This window comes from Mus pahari, chromosome 6, assembly GCF_900095145.1.
Source record: "Mus pahari chromosome 6, PAHARI_EIJ_v1.1, whole genome shotgun sequence".
NCBI classification, from domain to species: domain Eukaryota; kingdom Metazoa; phylum Chordata; class Mammalia; order Rodentia; family Muridae; genus Mus; species Mus pahari.
This window is the reverse complement of record NC_034595.1, coordinates 87,525,331-87,542,985: the sequence shown is the minus strand read 5'-3', so window position 1 is coordinate 87,542,985 and position 17,655 is coordinate 87,525,331. Positions and strand designations below refer to the sequence as shown.

Here is a 17,655-nt window from a genome sequence, read left to right as displayed (position 1 = left end):
AAAAAAAAAAAAAAAGTACTTAAAGAAAACGGTAGTGAGAATCGAGAAGTTCGTTTAATTCTTTTAAAGTGGTAAATAAAATTGTATGACTTTGCTGTATATAATCTGCTTTAAAGAAATGTATATTTGTAGAGTGTTATAATCTAGTGAGGTTACCTTGATAAGATCCTTTTTTATGATAAGGCTACTTAACATATACTCTCGGCATTTTTTTTAAAGAACACAGCTTCTTGTTTGTTGTTTACTATAGTCACTGTGTTGTTTCATAGATTTTTTTTTTTTTAAAGAAATTGCTTGCAAGCTAATGTTTCCGTCCTTGATTGGATTTTGAAAATTTTATGTTAAACATGAAGAACTGATGTTAGGTTTTTATAAAGTGGTTTTAAATTCTTGATTTTGAACTGTTGGTTGATTTTGACTGGTAAGAGGAACCATTGAATACTATGTTTGGTCTTAGAGAGATTACACTGCTTCTTTTCTTTTTGAATTGTGAAAGGTAATATATTTTACTCTACATGATTTACAGTTTTATTGTGAACAAAACTAGTGAAAATGAGTTCTACAAAGTGGTGCTTTAAATTGCAATCTGTAGAGAAATTGTCTTTTTTTTTAACTTTTTATTTCGTGTGTGCGTATGTGTGTGTGCGTGCACACACAAATTTCACATTGTGCACCCAGTCCCTCTAATCTCCCTCTCTCCTAGCTCTCTCCTAGTATCTACCCTCCACCCTTGCAACTTCCCCCGAAACTGGAAAGAAATCTCCTTGTAGAAGCCGTAGTGTGTCAGTGTGTCCCACAGTATACATTTTGTCCACAAGGTTTTGCTTCCAAAGGTTCATTGCAGTGACTTGTTGGTTCTGCTGCTTATCAATGCTGGAACCTCACTGTGTTTTCTGTTGTTGCCCTGTGTCATGGAGATCCTGTAGTTTTAAACTAGCCCCTTCATGTTCAGTTCATCAATGGGGTAGATGTTGAGGTGGGTCAATTCAAATCCCAGGATACGGGCCTGAGAAGTATCTGAGCTATCCGCTGGCCAACATTGCAGAGTGCTGCAGTAGGTGAGGGGCCCGGCCAACTCTACTACTCTGATTAGTTCTGATGACTTGGGGCCAGCTCTTCTGCCTACTATAGGTGGCAAGGGGCATGCATGTGTGGGTGCATTCACTGCAGGGAAGACACCTGGTAGGGTCAGCTCTCCTACACTCATGCCCTTGGGACTGGCTCATCTGTGACCCTGCTGCCAGGGTCACTCCTACTGTGCTGCCCAGGCAACGTGCAGGACCCTCTCTCCTGAGTGCTGTAGCTGGTGAGGGGAAGGGCCAGCTTGCCCAGGATGCCCAGGTGAGGGGTGGGGCCAGTTCTGTACATGACCCCAGGTGGCAGCCCAGACCAGGGACTTCTGCCTGGCCTTTGATGGTTACTGACCCCTGCTACTGCAGGGCCAGGGACCCAGGCATGTGCCCTCTCCCCACCCCCACCCTCGTCCATGGCAGCATAGGCCAGGACCCCACCACTGTTCAGGTGGCATCACCATCTGCTCACATCAGGCTGCTCCTCACTACCATCAAGTCTCCAATTCTGTCTCTCTTTAGTGTGCCCACATCCTTCTGCTTCTCTTTCTCTTCCATTTCTCCATTACTTACTTGCTGTTCTTAGTGGCACCTGGGGCCTCTAAGTGTCTGGGGTCATCTCAGGAGGGCTATGCTCAGGTTATGTATTATGGTACCCGGCAGGGGTCATTTGGGCATGGTCTTCCCAGATCTATGTGAGCACCAGACTGGTGATCATCTCCGGCTACCTCCCTCTTGGGAGCCCCGTAGCACCAGTAGTTGTCTCAGGAGTCTTCTGTCTTGGACCCCCTCCCACACAGCCTGCGGTCCTAGGCAGGAGAGCTCTGGATGGCTTCCAGGGTGGCGAGCGCAGTTGCCTCAGGCTCTTTCTCTAGGGATTGGTAGGCTACTAAGCATTCGGATGTTCACAGTGTTGAACAATAAAGTTGAACTAGGAATAGGATAGATTAATATTTCAGTCAGATTATATAACTACATAGATCATTTTGGAAACTGGAAAGCCATTTTAGTACCTTATTGTCAAATACATGCTACTATGAAGTATAATAGTAAACATGTGGTATGAAATGTTACAATGGTACTTTTAATAGTCGTACCAGGATAAAGTTTGATATTGTCCATGTTTAAAACAGGTAAATAAGAAAAGTAAGCTTTTTTTTTTTTTAACTGCTCAGATACCTTAATCAGAATTAAGAATCAGAATTATGTATTTCCTTTGAAGCGTTGTGAAACCTACACTATGAATCAAGATTTTGCATAAAAGTAAGGACCAAGAAAATTTCTACTGCTGAATATGGGAAAATAGTGTGTGCAAGTAGTCTTTCTGATTCTAGAAGGTTTGCCTTCCTTCCTTCCTTACTGGGCTGACTTCTTTGTCTGTGGTTCCTGCTGTTTCTGACTTCTGTTCCTTCTGGAATGCTGAAGAAGGAGAGCCTGCTGTTAGCGGACCCCTTTCTAGTTCGAGTTTGAGTTCTAGACAGGATGAAGGTTGCCTGGTTTAGTTCATTTTTTCAATGATGGTGTAACTCTAGGATTGCTGTTTCAATTGAAATGTGTGAATTTTATGTAGAATGATATTGTTGCTCAAATACTGACCATCAGGAGCAGCCTTAAAAGGCCTCATTGTATGTGTGAAGATGCTTCTGGTTAGTTTTTGCTACCTCTGAGCCTCATTTACTTCATTTTGCATTTATTCTAGCAGACATAGATCATTTATCCTACACAAAACTGGGTCAAGTAGGTAGTAGAAGTATATTGAGTTTAATTCTACCTTAGGTTTTTTTTTTTTATTTAAATATATGAATGTAATCTCCTGAAACAGGAATTACAGCCAGTTTTGAGTCACTTAATGTGGGAGCAGGTATCCACCTCAGATCCTGCCAGAAAAACAGGAATCTTTATTTCCAGCCCCTTGAATTTTTTTTTTTTTTTGATTGTTTTGGGTTTTGTTATTGTTGGTTTTCTTTCTTTATTGTTGTTTTTTGATTGTTTTGGGTTTTGTTATTGTTGATTTTCTTTCTTTGTTGGGTTTGTTTGCTTGCTTGTTTGTTTTTTGAGATCAGGCGGTTCTGTAATGTCCTGGAGCTTACTATGTAGATCAGACTTGGAATTCAAAGAGCGCTCTGCCTCGGCCTCCCCGTGGTGGGTAAAGGCGGGCCAGCTTTTTAATGGTGTTTTTAAAGCCACTTCTCAATATGGAGATAGGAGAAAGGTAGTACAAAGTAGTGATGATTATGTTCCTTTTTTTTAAAGATTTTAATTTTATTTATTTTATATATATTAGTATTCTATCAGCATGTACCTCCATGCCAGAAGAGGGCATCGGATCCCAGATGGAAGTGGGCCACCATGTGGTTGCTAGGAATTGAACTCAGGACCTCTAGAAGAACAGTCAGTGCTCTTAACCACTGAGCCATCTCTCCAGCCCCACTCTCAATTTTTATTTTCATGTGTCTATGTGGCACAGAATAGGACGAATGTGCAGGAGTCAGTTCTTTTTATCCACCATGTAGGTCCCTTGAATCATCTGTTCATCACTTCTGGCAGCAAGTGCCTTTAGCGGTCTTCCTGTCCTAAGATCATCTAAGATCAATCATATATTTATTTACAAGCTCAAACTTGCATAGCCTCTTTCTACCTCTGTGCAGTTTTTAAATCTTCAGATTTATTGTTCCTTTTATGTTCTGTAGTTTCCAGACATATTTAGAATGCTGTTTCAGCTTCTCTCTCCCATTGTAGCCATTGCATTACCATTCGCCTAAACTAAAACGGAGTAGTATTTACTCTATCCATTTACACCCTTACTTGCACAGCCCTTTTGATTTACTAAGTCTTGTTTACTTACTCATTTTGTTCCAAGTTATTACACCTCACATATAAATTATTTTGTAGCCCTTTAATTGAATTTCTTCTGCTAGGTCATCCTTCCTACCAAGACATCTGTTACAAAGTGGTCAGATCAGTTTAATTAAAATACAGTTTTGTTTTACTGCCTTGCTAAAAATCAGTTTTTTTCCATAATGCTAAGATTAAGATTAAGATTCAGAGTGTCCAAGGTTTTGACAGGTTATTATCTGCTGATGAAATGAGTCAATTCAAGCCAGATTAAAGAATATAAAGACAGGTTTATTGAGAAACAGCTTTTGGACAGGTTCACTGGTCCCAAGGAACTAGGCCAGGGAAGTCACCATGGGAAGTAGGAAGGGTGCCTGCATACACAGGGAGAGAGAAAATGCGGGCAATGTGTGGAGAACCAAAATGTCTGGATTATAGGGGAGAACTTCCTAGCCTTTGGGCTGGAAAGTTCATCATTGAGAGGCCAGGTAAGGACTGATGGATGTTAGGAGGACCTGGATGCCAGGTTAAATATACACTTCAGCTATTCGTTCTGAGTCTGAAATCCAACAACCATCTACAAAGTTGTTTTCCATTAGTTCATATCTTTTATATTACCTTTTACATTCATCCTCTTAGTTCTTTACCTAAGAAGTGTTTTAGATTTGAATTTTTCATATTATGAAATTATATATATATATATATATATATATACATATATATATATACACATATATATATGTAATTTATTTCCAGGATGTTAGCTGCTAAATTCACTTATATTCTTATCAAATTATAATATTTTTTAAAATTAAATTATTATTAGTTTTTTACTTATTCACTTTATATTCTGCTCACTGCCCCCCTCCTGGTTACTCCCTCCCACAGTCATTTCCCCATCCTCTCTCCACTTCTATGAGAGGTGCCCCCTAGGTGGTATTATCCCCACTATGGCACATCAAGTCTCTGTGAGGCTAGGTGTATCCTCTCCCACTGAGGCCAGACAGGGCAGCCCAGCTAGAAGAATGTATCCCACAGACAGGCAACAGCTTTTGGGATAGCACCCCTGCTCTAGTAGTTCAGGACCCATGTGAAGATCAAGGTGCACATATGCTACATACATGCGGGGAGGCCTAGGTCCAGCCTGTGTATGTTTTTTAGTTGGTGGTTTAGTCTCTGAGAGCCTCTTGGTCTTCCTGTGGAGTTCCTGTCTCCTTTGGGGCTGAACTCCTTCCTCCTCATATTCTTCCATAAGAATCTCCAAGATCCACGCTGGCTATGGAATTCTGCATCTGTCTAAGTCAGCTGCTGGGTGGAGTCTCTCAGATGACAGTCATGCTAGACTCCTGTCTGTAAGCGTAACAGAGCATCTATCATTAATAGTGTTAGGGATTGGTGCTTGCCCATGGGGTGGTGGGCCCTGGCTGTCCTGGAACTCACTCTGTAGACCAGGCTGGCCTTGAACTCAGAAATCCGCCTGCCTGTGCCTCCCAAGTGCTGCCCAGCCAAGAGTATTTAAAACAAACAAACAAACAAACAAACAAAACAGTTTTGTTATGTAGGCTAGGTTAGACCTGAATTTGGTCCCCACTTGAGCCTCCCAAGTAGTTGGGGTTTTAGGCATACATTATTCTACTTGGCTCAGTGTCTTTTTAAGAATTTTTAAAATGTAATTTTAAAAGCAGAAGCAAGGCAAAAGCCACGGGTTACTGTGTAGACATGGCTAAGTCCAAGAACCACATCACACACAACCAGTCCTGCAAATGGCACAGAAATGGCATCAAGAAACTCTGCCACAAAGATACGAATCCCTTAAGGGAGTTGAGCCCAAGTTCCTGAGGAACATGCGCTTTGCCAAGAAGCACAACCAGAAAGGCCTGAAGAAAATGCAGGCCAACAATGCAAAGGCAGTGAGTGCACGGCAGAGGCCATCCAGGCCCCTGTGAAGCCTCAGGCCATCAAGCCCAAGATGCCAAAGGGCCCTAGCAGCAAACTCAGCCATATGGCTTTCATTGCTCACCCCAAGCTTGGGAGGCAGATTAAAAGCTCCCCCTAAGGTCCAGGCTTCAGCACTAGCCCAGGCTCCCGAAGGTGCCCAGGCCCCTGTGAAGGCCCCACAGAAAAGGCTCCTGCCAGTGTGAAGACAGACAGACTGCTGTGGCACACCTCCTCACACACTATTTGCAGATGGCCAGTGTCCTATGCTGTTTTTTACAAATAAACTCGAGGCAAGGAAAAAAAAAAAAAAAAAAAAAAAAAGGCAGAAGCAAGAAAAAACTGCCTTACCTTGTTCTTGTCATATTATTTGTAGCACAATAATCATGAATAAGAAATATATCTCTTGCATGACAATAGAAAAACAAGAGTCTTGTAGCTGAAACAAGTTCGGTTATTGAATGACATGCATTGTAGTTGGAGAAAGGGAAATGATAAGAATAGAAAGGGTAGAGTAATTGAGTTTCAGTGCTTTTGTAGCCTGGTGTGTTGGCACAGGCCTTTAAACCTAGCACTCGGGAGACAGTCGCGGGTTCTCTGTAAGTTCAGGTGTAAGGTCATTCTCATCTGTAGAGTGAGTTCCAGGACAACAAGAGCTACGTAGTGAAACCCTAGCTCAAAAAACATAAAAAGGGTACTTTTTCTTTTCTTCTTCTTCTTTTTTTTCTTTTCTTTTTTAAAGTAGTAAAAATGTCTCTGAGGTAAGAAACCTTCATTTTTGCTAAGTCAGGAGCATCATTTGAGAGAACAGCTAATGTTCCAAGGTTAATCTTAAACTGGATTTCTTTATTATTACAAGCTCATAATTCTGTTGAGAAACAAATGAACAGTGTCTTTTTTTTTTTTTTAAATCCACAACATTTTCTAGGAATAAATGACCATACCAAGAGTGAACATTTCTGATTTAAACTGTAGGACCTGTGATCTCAAGATTAGTTTGTACATTGGGTTAGCAGTTCAGTCTTCCCATCATGCTTATGTGCTGTTTCCTGGGGCTCTAAACAAGTATCTTACTGTATCTTATCAAGTATCTTATTGTATCTTATCTAGGCTGAAGAACCTTCTAGAGCCTCGTGGGTCCTTTAGACAAGAGCTTAGGAAAATCTTTAAAACTGTCTGCCACATGCCAGCATATTCTGTTAGTATTGTCAAAAATCGTTGCTTGTATTTCAGTTAATATTCTTTAGGATGGAGATATGATTTAACATTTCATAGACCTTGGAACATTCATATAAGGGCTGTTACGTTTGACCTTACTGCTCCCTTCAGACTGGTGGAATAATCAACCTGCTGTCTGTGGGAACATTTTAAAATAAACTGTGTAATGAAGCTTGTTTTAAGTTCAGATCACTGGGAGATTGTGTTTTCCTACTTTCATAGGCCACACTGTGATCTCCCTGCAGTGTACAGGGGCCCGAAAGCTTAAAGGTCATGGTGTCTGCCTTGGTGATAGATTGTATAAGACAGTCTGTTGATGATATTTTTAGATTGAATTTAAAGCTTCGGTTCTTGAAGTTCTACAAAGTACCATTGAGGAGATTTTTTTTTTCTTTTTTTTTAAATATCAGGGCTTAGTATATAGTGTGCTGCCTGAGTGTTTCCATCCTCCCACAGACATGTGTGTCTGCAGCTTGGCCTCTGATCATATGATGTCTTTACTGGGGAAGCACTGGAATATTCAGTCCAGTCCTGTCTATTGTGTATGGAAGGAAAACAAAACTACTTTTGGTAGCTGAATCTTTTAGTTACATCCCCTGCTGTCATAAGGACAGGATTTTTCTTTTTCTTTTTCTTTTTCTTTTTCTAAGATTGTCAGTCATTTGCTTGTTGTCTTTTTAGATAGAAAATGAAGAGACTTGAATTGATGCTGAATTGTTGCAGTTTCAGGTCCTGTAGCTATTTCAGATGCTCTCAGTGTAGCAACAGTTAATTAAAGGATATTAGAATCCATCTCCCATCCCCATCCAGATTTACTAAATCCCAGTGGCAGCAAAAGTTTAGGGATTAGAAATACTTTGTACTGTGTTCCTCTGCCTCTCAACAGGGATCAGCGTGTGAAGTTGCAATGTCCTGACCAGAATTTGAAAGATGATGTAATTCCCTGAGCCTTGATTACAGAAGGAGCTCTCGCTGGGTTTACTAGTTGGTGGTAAATTCTTGAGTCACCAGCTATTAGGCCTTTATGTCCAGATATTATTTTAATTTATGGAGTAAGGTCCCTGAGTTCTCCTCTTTCCTTCCACAGGGCAAGCAGGAGGACTTGAAGACGACAGTTCTGGAGGGTATGGAGACGGCCAAGCATCAGGTGAGGGTGGCATTAGATGCTTGCCACTTTAGCAAGGTCAGGGAGTGATTGATGCTTGCAAGTGTTTTTGGCTATGGTATTCTCATTGTAGCCAGAACCGCAGGGGTGATGTAACCCACAGGACAGAGTAGTAAGTAGAGTGTAGCAGAGCAAAGGCAAGCAGACTGTTGAAGTCCTCAGGCCGATCTCAGCCCTCCATTCTTCATGTTTTTGAGGAGATGGTGGGTACTTCTCTCAGGAATAAAGGGACCTTTAAAGAGAGACATAGAAGTAGTCACTGACAGGAAACCATGAAGTCTTTACAAGGCTAAGGTATTTTAGTTCTAGACTGCAGGTGACACCTTACATAGTATGATTGTTGGTGCTGGGCACTTTTTCCAATTAATTGTATGTAGTCACTTTACAGTTGAATAATTAGCGTAAAAGTTGCCTTTTAAAAAAAGTTTATTCAAAGGGTTTTCTCTTTTCAGACCAAACTATGGATTTTGACTTCTAGGAAAAAGTAAAGAATTTATAGGGCCATCATTTGGAAGTTAAGCTGTTCCCAGAATCTGAAACGACATGTTTGTGTTTCATCCTTTCGTCATTGAAGTGTGTGAGTGTGTGCGTGCCAGGGCCAAAAGCTGGTTTCTTTAGACACTTGGAGAAAATTGGAATACATATTACTTAATATTGAAGGCTGTCAACTCTCATTTAAGTATAGATTAAAGATATTTGTCTGTAGCAGTTTGTCTAGCAGGTTCAGGACATATTTGTGTTTTATTTTGGATCGGATGTAGTTCCTTGGAGATAGAGCAGTTGGTAGTTGGTAGTCGAGGAGATTAAGAATGTTCAAAGTGGAGATCTTTCCCACTGTCCCAAGGATCAGGGGGTTTATCACTAGTCCATGCTTACCTCAGAGGTGCACTTCTTTAGAGAGAATGCCTTTTACAGGAGATCTTCCTCGAAACTTAATTGGGGACAGCCTCTATAGAGTCTTCATTTCAAGGAAACCAAGTTTTCTTATTGAATTTTCTGTTTTTGTTTTGTTTTGTTTGGTTTGTTTGTTTTAGAAACTTTTTGTCTTTGCTTGAATAAACAGTGCATTGTATTGCTGGTACCAGCAGACTGTCATGTTGCTGGGAAGGCCATGCATGTTGTGCAGAACCCTCCAGAACCCTCCAGCCATCTCTTGAATATATATGTGACACTTGAGTTTAAAACATGCCTAAGTGGTCAGCATTCTTCTCCAAATGAAGGCAGATAATCTTGAGGGTTTCTTATAGCCAGGATTGTATCTTGCTTTCTTACGATCCATGTGCTGTCTGTTTCCTAAATCTTAGCGCTAGAAGGGAGCTTGAGGTCATCTTGTCTAGCCTTCAAACAAATATAGAGGTAAATCTCCTGTTTGAGTTAGAGCCCAAAGCCAACAGCTGTGAAGTGAGAACTCAGGGACCTTGCTTCTTAATGTATAGACTGTTCTGAATACTGACGATAGGCATCTGCCACAAACACAAAATCTAATATGAGAACTCATGACTGCTTTTCTCCTCCTGTGTTTACTCTTCTTTATTTTAAACTTGTAGGACCTGCTACATCTGCTGACTTTAAGGAAAGATTTTGTGTGTAGATCCAGACCCCATCAGGCTTTTGTTTTCACTTTCAGTCTGAAGTCTTGTTAATTTACCTTTTTTATTTAACCAAAAGCAAATCTAACTTCTCTGTTGTTTACATAAGTCAGAATATCACTTATATCTTATAAAAATCTGGGAAAAATAATTTTGTGGCATAAAATACTTATTTCCCTGTTTTATTCTTTCCTAGTTAACCCACCCTGCAAAATCTACAATCAATCAATCTCTCTCTCTCTCTCTCTCTCTCTCTCTCTCTCTCTCTCTCTCTCTCTCTCTCTCTCTCTCGTTTTTGTTTTTCGAGACAGGGTTTCTCTGTATAGCCCTGGCTGTCCTGGAACTCACTTTGTAGATCAGGTTGGCATTGAACTCAGAAATCCGTCCGCCTGCCTCTGCCTCCCAAGTGCTGGCCTTTAAAAAGGAAGGTTTTATGTTTTCAGAGACAGCATCAGGTTAGAAAGGGCATTGTGGTTCAATGTGATTGCAGACTGGAAGGAAGACCATTCTAGAACATAACTGTGTGAGGGTTTGGGAGACAGGACTGAAGTGAGGCTTTTAAAAAATGTAGGCAACATCTTTGTAACGTTCTAAATTTCTCGAACAATAGATTGCATTAAGTGTGCCCAAACACAGAAGTGAAAACTGTATTCCAGAGTCAAGTGTAACTTACTTCTGAATTCTGTGTACTGTTGGTTACTTTAAAAAGAAAACGAAAAGTCGTTCTCCAGGTCAGTAGGTTTCCTGTAGAGAAGATTGGTGTGAGCTGTCGGGTATCCAGAGCAGCCTCTGCTTCATTCTGGAAGCTAAATCAAAACACCCCAGGGAGATGGTTTGATTTAGGTTCTAGACAGTTTATGCCAAATTAACTTTTTTGTTTGTTTGTTTTTTGTTTTTTTTAAAAAAGATTTATTTATTTACTATATGTAAGTACACCGTAGCTGTCTTTAGACACTCCAGAAGAGGGCGTCAGATCTTGTTACAGATGGTTGTGAGCCACCATGTGGTTGCTGGGATTTGAACTCTGCACCTTTGGAAGAGCAGTCAGGTGCTCTTACTCACTGAGCCATCTCACCAGCCCCCAACTTTTTGTTTTCTTTGAAAAAAAATTTGTTTTTTAATCTTGTCACTCGATTTTCATAATGGCTTTCATTCTTTGAAATAAAAATCTGTCTCTAAAAAAAGAAAAGATCATGACTGAGAGTTTTGATTTGTTAGCCAGGCCTGCAGATGTCTGTGCTGGGCCTGTTCTCCGAGCAGTCCGAACTCTCTGAGCATCCTAGAGGCTGTTTGACCTTGAGAACCTGCTGTCCCAGTGTCAGAGCAGGAAGATGGACCTGGAAAGCAGTGCTGTTCCTGATGTAGTAATGCCATATTTTTAGCTTCTTAATTGCATTTGTGTAGTATTTTTGAATTCTGATTTAGAGAAGTACTTTGTAATTGCCGGGTAAAGTAAATAACTTATCCTAGTTGTCCCATAGTCCCGATGCCCGGAGTTAGACAAGTGTCTTGAGTATTTTGTTTGCTTTTCCCAAAGAACACTTGCATCTTGGAACCAAATGTCATAAGTAATTTTGGGGGGATTCTTTTCAATATACCTCTTCTTGCTGTCATTTGAAAAATAATCTGTTGTAGTAAAAGTCTCTTAAGCCAGGGTATAATACAGTATTAGCTAGGAAAGAAAATTATTTTTGGCAAGCCAAAGAATTCTGTTAATGTTATGTTGGGGTTTACAGTGGGGTTTTGTCATATAGCCCAGGTTGGCTTTAAATATGATCCTCCTGCCTCAGCCTCTGGAGTGCTGGCATTACGATATGCACCATCATGGTCAGCTGAGAAATGGAGTTTAATTCAGACTTAATAGTGATCATTATTTTCATGTTAATAGTAAACACATGAACATTAAGTATTTGGCCTAGGTACTAAACAGTAATGAGTAGATAACTGTTCATTATAAGGATTTTAAGATATTTTAGAGTTTGATTTTTGTTTTTTGTTCATTTGTTTTGGTTTGGGGATAGGAGACAGGGACATCAAAGCTGTATAATTTTAGAAAATTTCTGTCCTCACTAGCACCTTCTCCACCACTACTTCCTCCTCGAGTAATATCACATGCTACCAGCAACAATATAGCTCTTATTTTTATCCCTTAAGGCATATTTAATTACCTGTCAATCTTTGATTTTTTTAGATTGGAGTTAGTTAAATTAGGATTGAGTATTGATTTTCTTTAGTAATGTGGAACACAGGGTTTTTGCCCTTAGATCTAGTGGTGTATGGTGCTTCTCTCTTAGAATAGCTACTTAAAATGTGTGGCCTCTGTCAGCACTGGGCAGTGTCACTTGGCCTTTTGTTAACTACTGCCTTCTCTAAGTGCTGATGTTATCTGAGTGTCCATGGAAACAGGTCTCTCAGGAGAGTAGCTACAGTCTTCAAGGTAAAGTTGTACCTGCTGTGATCTTTACAACTAAATAGTCTTTACTAAACTCGTCCACCACTGCCTCTAACTTCTTGTTTCATGGCCTTTTACTATTATATGTAGGAACTTTTGTGTTGTGTTGTTACTTACTGTCTTACTTTTTGATACTGAATTTCGAAAGTCTAAAATTGTACCTTTTCTTGTTCCTTTCCTGTTTCCAGAGTGGAAATTCGCTAGGGATTGGTTAAGCACATGTACTCTTCCTGAGCCACACCCAGACCTGTCTGGCTCTTCAGATATTGCTGTAATGTTAAGATATTTGAGTTATAACCTCAGTGTGTGCCTGACTTTCCAAAAATCCTTAACAGACATGAGTTTATCTACTAGCTTATCAAATATTTAAAAGCCAATTTAAATAATTTCAGAATTATTTATTTGTAGTATACGTGTACACTTTCATACAGTAGTATGTGTAGCAGCAAGTCTTATATATAGTGAAGTATTTCTCTTGTTGCCGGCAGAAATACATTCTTGGACCTCTTCTGACTTAACTATTACACTCTGCTTAATTTCTCTGCCCCCTTGCCGACACTGGATAGTGAGGACTAATAAATACATCCTGCTCTTGATAAATTGTGTCATTTTGTTTTTGAGTTTTGAACCTTTAACTTTCCATTTCATGCTGCAATCACAAAAAAAAAAAAGGCCTGTGATTAAATTTTTACTCCTGGCCTTTGTTAGTGAACTTTCATTTGTTTTTTTCTCTTAAGTTGTATGCTATCTGTGATATTAATTTAATTAGAATATAATCCACATGATTGATGGATGAAAATATTCTAATTGGCTTGTTGTAAAGTAATAATTCATTAATAAACTCTAAACTTTGAGATGTTAAGCTTGAAATAGTACCTGAAATTTTAACTTTTGAGGCAAAATTAAAAAAAACAAACAAACAGCTTTTAACAGGCAGTATCAGTCTGTGAGTTGGGCAAAGCTTTCTAGGTCTTCTCAGGCGGAAAAGGGTCTGAGGTCCATCGTTACTGTCTCTGCTCATTCGCGCTGTTCTAGTGGCCCTGTGCTTCCTTTGCTAGGTGTGGAAGGTGCGGCTTTTCAAAGCAGACTTCCCCATGACCGAATGACCTCTCAGGAAGCAGCCTGTTTCCCAGACATCATCAGTGGGCCTCAGCAGACACAGAAGGTTTTTCTGTTCATCAGGAATCGCACAGTAAGTGTCTATGCCTCTGTTTTTCACTTGGATTTTGAAAAGTGCCTATGAATTTTATCAGGAGTACAGAAAACAAATAGAAGGGAGGAAAAATTTAAATTGTAGTATATTTTTTCCAGAATTTATTGCCAGAGATAAATTGTCTTTTCCTTTAGGTATTTAAGATTTATTTCTCTTGGTTTTGGTTTTGGTTTTGTGTGTGTGTGCTTGTGTGTGTACTTGCATGTGAATGCGCAGGTGTCTGTGGAAGCCAAAGGTATCATCAGATGTCCTAGAACAGGAGCTGCAGGCGGTGGTAAGCGGAAGGGGGAGAAGTGCAGAGATGTGCTGTTGATATGCTAGACAAGTGTTCTAACACTAAGCCTAAGCCATAGCCCAGCCAGACCCCAGCCGATATAAATTACTTTAAGCAATCACTGCCTTTCCCTTCAAACCTGCACCCTCAGTCAGGCTATAGTGGCACACACTTTCATCCCAGCACTGGGAAGACAGAGGTATGCTGATCTCTGTGAGTTCAAGGTCAGCCTAGTCTATGAGATTGAGTTCAGGACAGTCAGGGTTACCCTGTCTCAGAGAAACAAACAAACAGAAAGCAAGGCTGCACTCCTAACCCTGTTTTGTCACCTGGTTTACCTTCTTCCTCTAGATTTAATGATTAATCTCTTTATAATATTTCTCTTGATAGTTGGACCATAATTTAATTAACTTAAACTTCCATTTTTACTTTGTTGTAATTAAACTCAGACTAGTTTTAGTGCACTCTGGTTCTGTGTATGGAATATCCTTACTGTGTGCATGATTCCTAGTATATGTAAGTAGAATCTCAATTTGTAAAAATCAAAACTTAGTATACATATTTTTCAATAACCAAATAGAAGACTCATTTTAATAGTGGTTATACCAGGATTAAAACCCTCAAATGTTAGGAACATTTTTAGCATTTTGGTACAGATAATCTACTAGAAAGACTAAACTATACTCTCATTGTCCTGCCCTCATTTGTGTTATTAAATAGTTGTGTGCTACTGTAAGCAAACCCACCCTATTTTGATTTCTTAGGTTACTATTGCTGACTGCTATTTTTGTATTTATTAGTCCTTTATATGCTCTTTTCTTTTCGTTTAAATGTTCTTTGCCAAAAATTCTTTAGCTATCAGGCATAGTAGCCTTGCCTTTAACTGCAGCAGTCAGGGGGCTACAGCAGGAGGAGCTCATTCAAGGTTAGTGTAGGCTACATAATAGGAGTCTGTCTCAGAATGAAACAAAATTCGTCAGCTATTGGGGAAAGCAAGATGTTATTTGTTAACATACCCATCATTTTCTCAAAGTATCTGAAGTTTCTCCTGCTTTGAATATGTCTCTGCACATGCTTACTGTTTAGGCCCCGCTTCTTTAATTTGGTTACTAGGTTGTACAACCACCGCCAAATTTGTATCACAAAATACTATATAGTTAAGATGACAGGTAAATGATACTGGAATTTTGAAACACAGGAAAGTCAGGGTAAAGTAAGTGAATGGAAATATCTTGTTTTATAAATTTTGAAGTTGCTCTGTCTCCTGATTGCATCAATAGGTATGTACCTATAATATTTGCTTTTAGAGGAAATTTTAGATAAAATTGCCTTGGTTTTATTTCATTTGATGGGTATTTTTGCTTTTTACTTAAATTTGAGAGATGGTTTTATATAGTGATTTCTGTTTTAATCTGGTTCATTTTCTTTGACCCAGTGGCAAGATTTGGTGTTGTGGTTTCTGGCTAGTGATTGCTTTCTTCTGCAGTGACTGTGGCTGTTCCCTGACTCAGTTAGGTCTTTAGCCTTGTGACTTGAGCGTAATTGGAATAAAACTGTGTCTGAGTTTTATTTCCTAGGATGGAAAGAAAAAGCAGCTGTAAGGAGGTTGAAGGGCTTGAGCCATGGATGTAGGAGAAACTGTATTCTCTTCTAATTGTAGCGCTCCACAATGTGGGGTTGCTCTAGTCACACCCTTTGTAATTGGTGTATCTAACCAAACTAACTACTTGGTTAGAACTTAATCTAAAACAGGACTTGTTAATTTTTTAGCAAGACTGTAAATATTTATCCTGCTTTGTGTGTGTGTGTGTGTGTGTGTGTGTGTGTGTGTGTGTGTGTGTGTGTGTGTGTTTTAGGGAGAAATTTCTGTTAAAGCTCATGTTGAACCATTGACTAAGTTGTAATCTTTTCATTCTTTATCTGCAAGCTTTGAAAATTAGTCACTGACTCTTTTTTTCTTTTTTAAACATAATACTTTCTTGGCTTGAGTAACATAATATTCTGATTTTCTCCTGTATCTCTTCCATGTAGTCAGATTCTTTCCAACTCATTGTTCTGAGGTCCTCTCCTCCATTCTAGGAGTCTTGTGTACATTCACTCCATTATCATACTGCAGACCTTATCTCCTCTGAGCTTCCTATCTTATATCTTCTCTTGGTTGTCACAGAACTAGAATCATAGTATAGTCTGCCCGTGTTTGTTCACTTATGTTATTTATCAACTCATTTACTTGTTCAACCCCAAAAGGGGCTGTCATTAACACTTTTCAGCCCCTGTAACCCTGCATGATTAGCCATGTGATTTTTTTTTTTTTTTAAATCTGATCAGTATCTGAAATTACATAACCCTCAGCTAAATGCCAGCTATTTCTTACTGGTTATTTATATATTTTTTTCTTTTTTTAGGTTATATAGCTTCCAGCTTGAATAATTCATCGGTGTAGTTTTACATTAGGTGATAGCTTCCTTGTCAGTATTCTAACCCTCGCTGTGTGTGAAAATTCATAGTTGAAGTCTTAAATTTAAAAGATAATTTTACAGCTGATAGGTGACATGTTTCTGTGGATGTGTAATACAACTTATGTCATCTAAAAACAGTTGCAGTTATGGTTGGACAACCCAAAGATTCAACTGACATTTGAAGCTACTCTCCAACAGTTAGAAGCGCCTTACAATAGTAAGTACTATGCTTATTGGGAGCAGTTCCCTCGGGAACCCTGTGGCTTCTGTTGGCATTTTATTTCATCTTGTGCCGTGCAGAAATGACCTTTGTGATTTTTGTTTGTTTTCTTGATCTGCAAATTGTGTTGATACATGTGTTTAAGAGGTTTCTAAATGTTTTCTCAGATCTATTGTCTCACTTTGATCTATGGAATACTTTAGTATTTGATTAGCTAATTATCTGGTTTTCTTTCTGTTTACCACCAACAAAGTCTTAGAACGTTTTTGCTAAAATATATGAATGTTGTTCATACCTTTACCTGTAATGTAATATATTTTTAAAAGATTTGTTTATGTATTTGAGTATTTAGTTTACATATATATCTGCACACCAGAAGATGTCTTCAGGTTCCATTATAGGCTCTTTTAAGCCACCATGTGAATGCTAGGTATTGAACATGGGAACCCTCGGAAGCACAGTCAGTGCTCTTAACTGCTGAGCTATCTCTCCAGCCCATAATATCTTCAAAATGCCAATTTAGCCAGGTATGTGGGCACATACCCATGACCTCAGCATCCTAGGGCAGAAGCAGGAGGATTATTAGTTCAAGGTCAGCCTCAGCTACATAGCAAGTTTGAAACCACCCTCAACTTTTTGAAACTGTCTCCAAATAACAATTTCTCTCTGATCCCCATTTGTTGAGCATTTTGAACTATGTTACAGCCTGATGGTACTGTGCCTTTGTTTCCTAAAGGCATCACATGTCCAAGGGTCACATGAGTTGTATGTAGGAAGACGTAACATTGGAGAGAGAAGAATTAGAAGAGCTTATTGTTTAAAATGTTGGCAATCTGAACATGTTTCTAATGTGCTCTATAGGCGATTCTGTGCTTGTCCACCGAGTTCACAGCTACTTGGAGCGCCATGGTCTTATCAACTTCGGCATCTACAAGAGGATAAAACCCTTACCAAGTAAGGACTTCCCTACCAAATGAATTAAGTGATACTTTTAGGCCTGTGTTTAATATTTGTGGTGCTGGTGACATTTTACTTTTTTTAATGTTTCCATTAGTGAAAATATTCTCAAGATAATAAGTCAAATGTCAAATAAATAAATAAATAAATAAATGTACATTTCTCTGAATTTCCTGTTTGAGAAGGTTTTAGGAAGAGAATAATTCCAGTTTTTAAAACTTTGAATTAAAGAAGTGTTAGAAATGGGAGAAGTCAGTTATACAGGCAG

General features: G+C 39.2%; 1 protein-coding gene across 4 annotated transcripts in view; it reads left to right on the top strand.

Moving 5' to 3' along the window:
* The window catches only part of Kdm1a (lysine demethylase 1A), a 53,264-nt gene that overhangs the window by 13,368 nt on the left and 22,241 nt on the right, over nucleotides 1-17,655 (top strand). For 2 of the 4 annotated variants that reach the window (XM_021199977.2, XM_021199978.1), the window contains exons 3-6: nucleotides 8,146-8,205; nucleotides 13,323-13,456; nucleotides 16,349-16,427; nucleotides 17,292-17,384. In XM_021199977.2, the coding sequence (XP_021055636.1) occupies nucleotides 8,146-8,205; nucleotides 13,323-13,456; nucleotides 16,349-16,427; nucleotides 17,292-17,384 (366 nt within the window). The remainder of the gene's footprint in view (nucleotides 1-8,145; nucleotides 8,206-13,322; nucleotides 13,457-16,348; nucleotides 16,428-17,291; nucleotides 17,385-17,655) is intronic. The other 2 variants (XM_021199979.2, XM_029539610.1) reach the window with 1 other exon arrangement.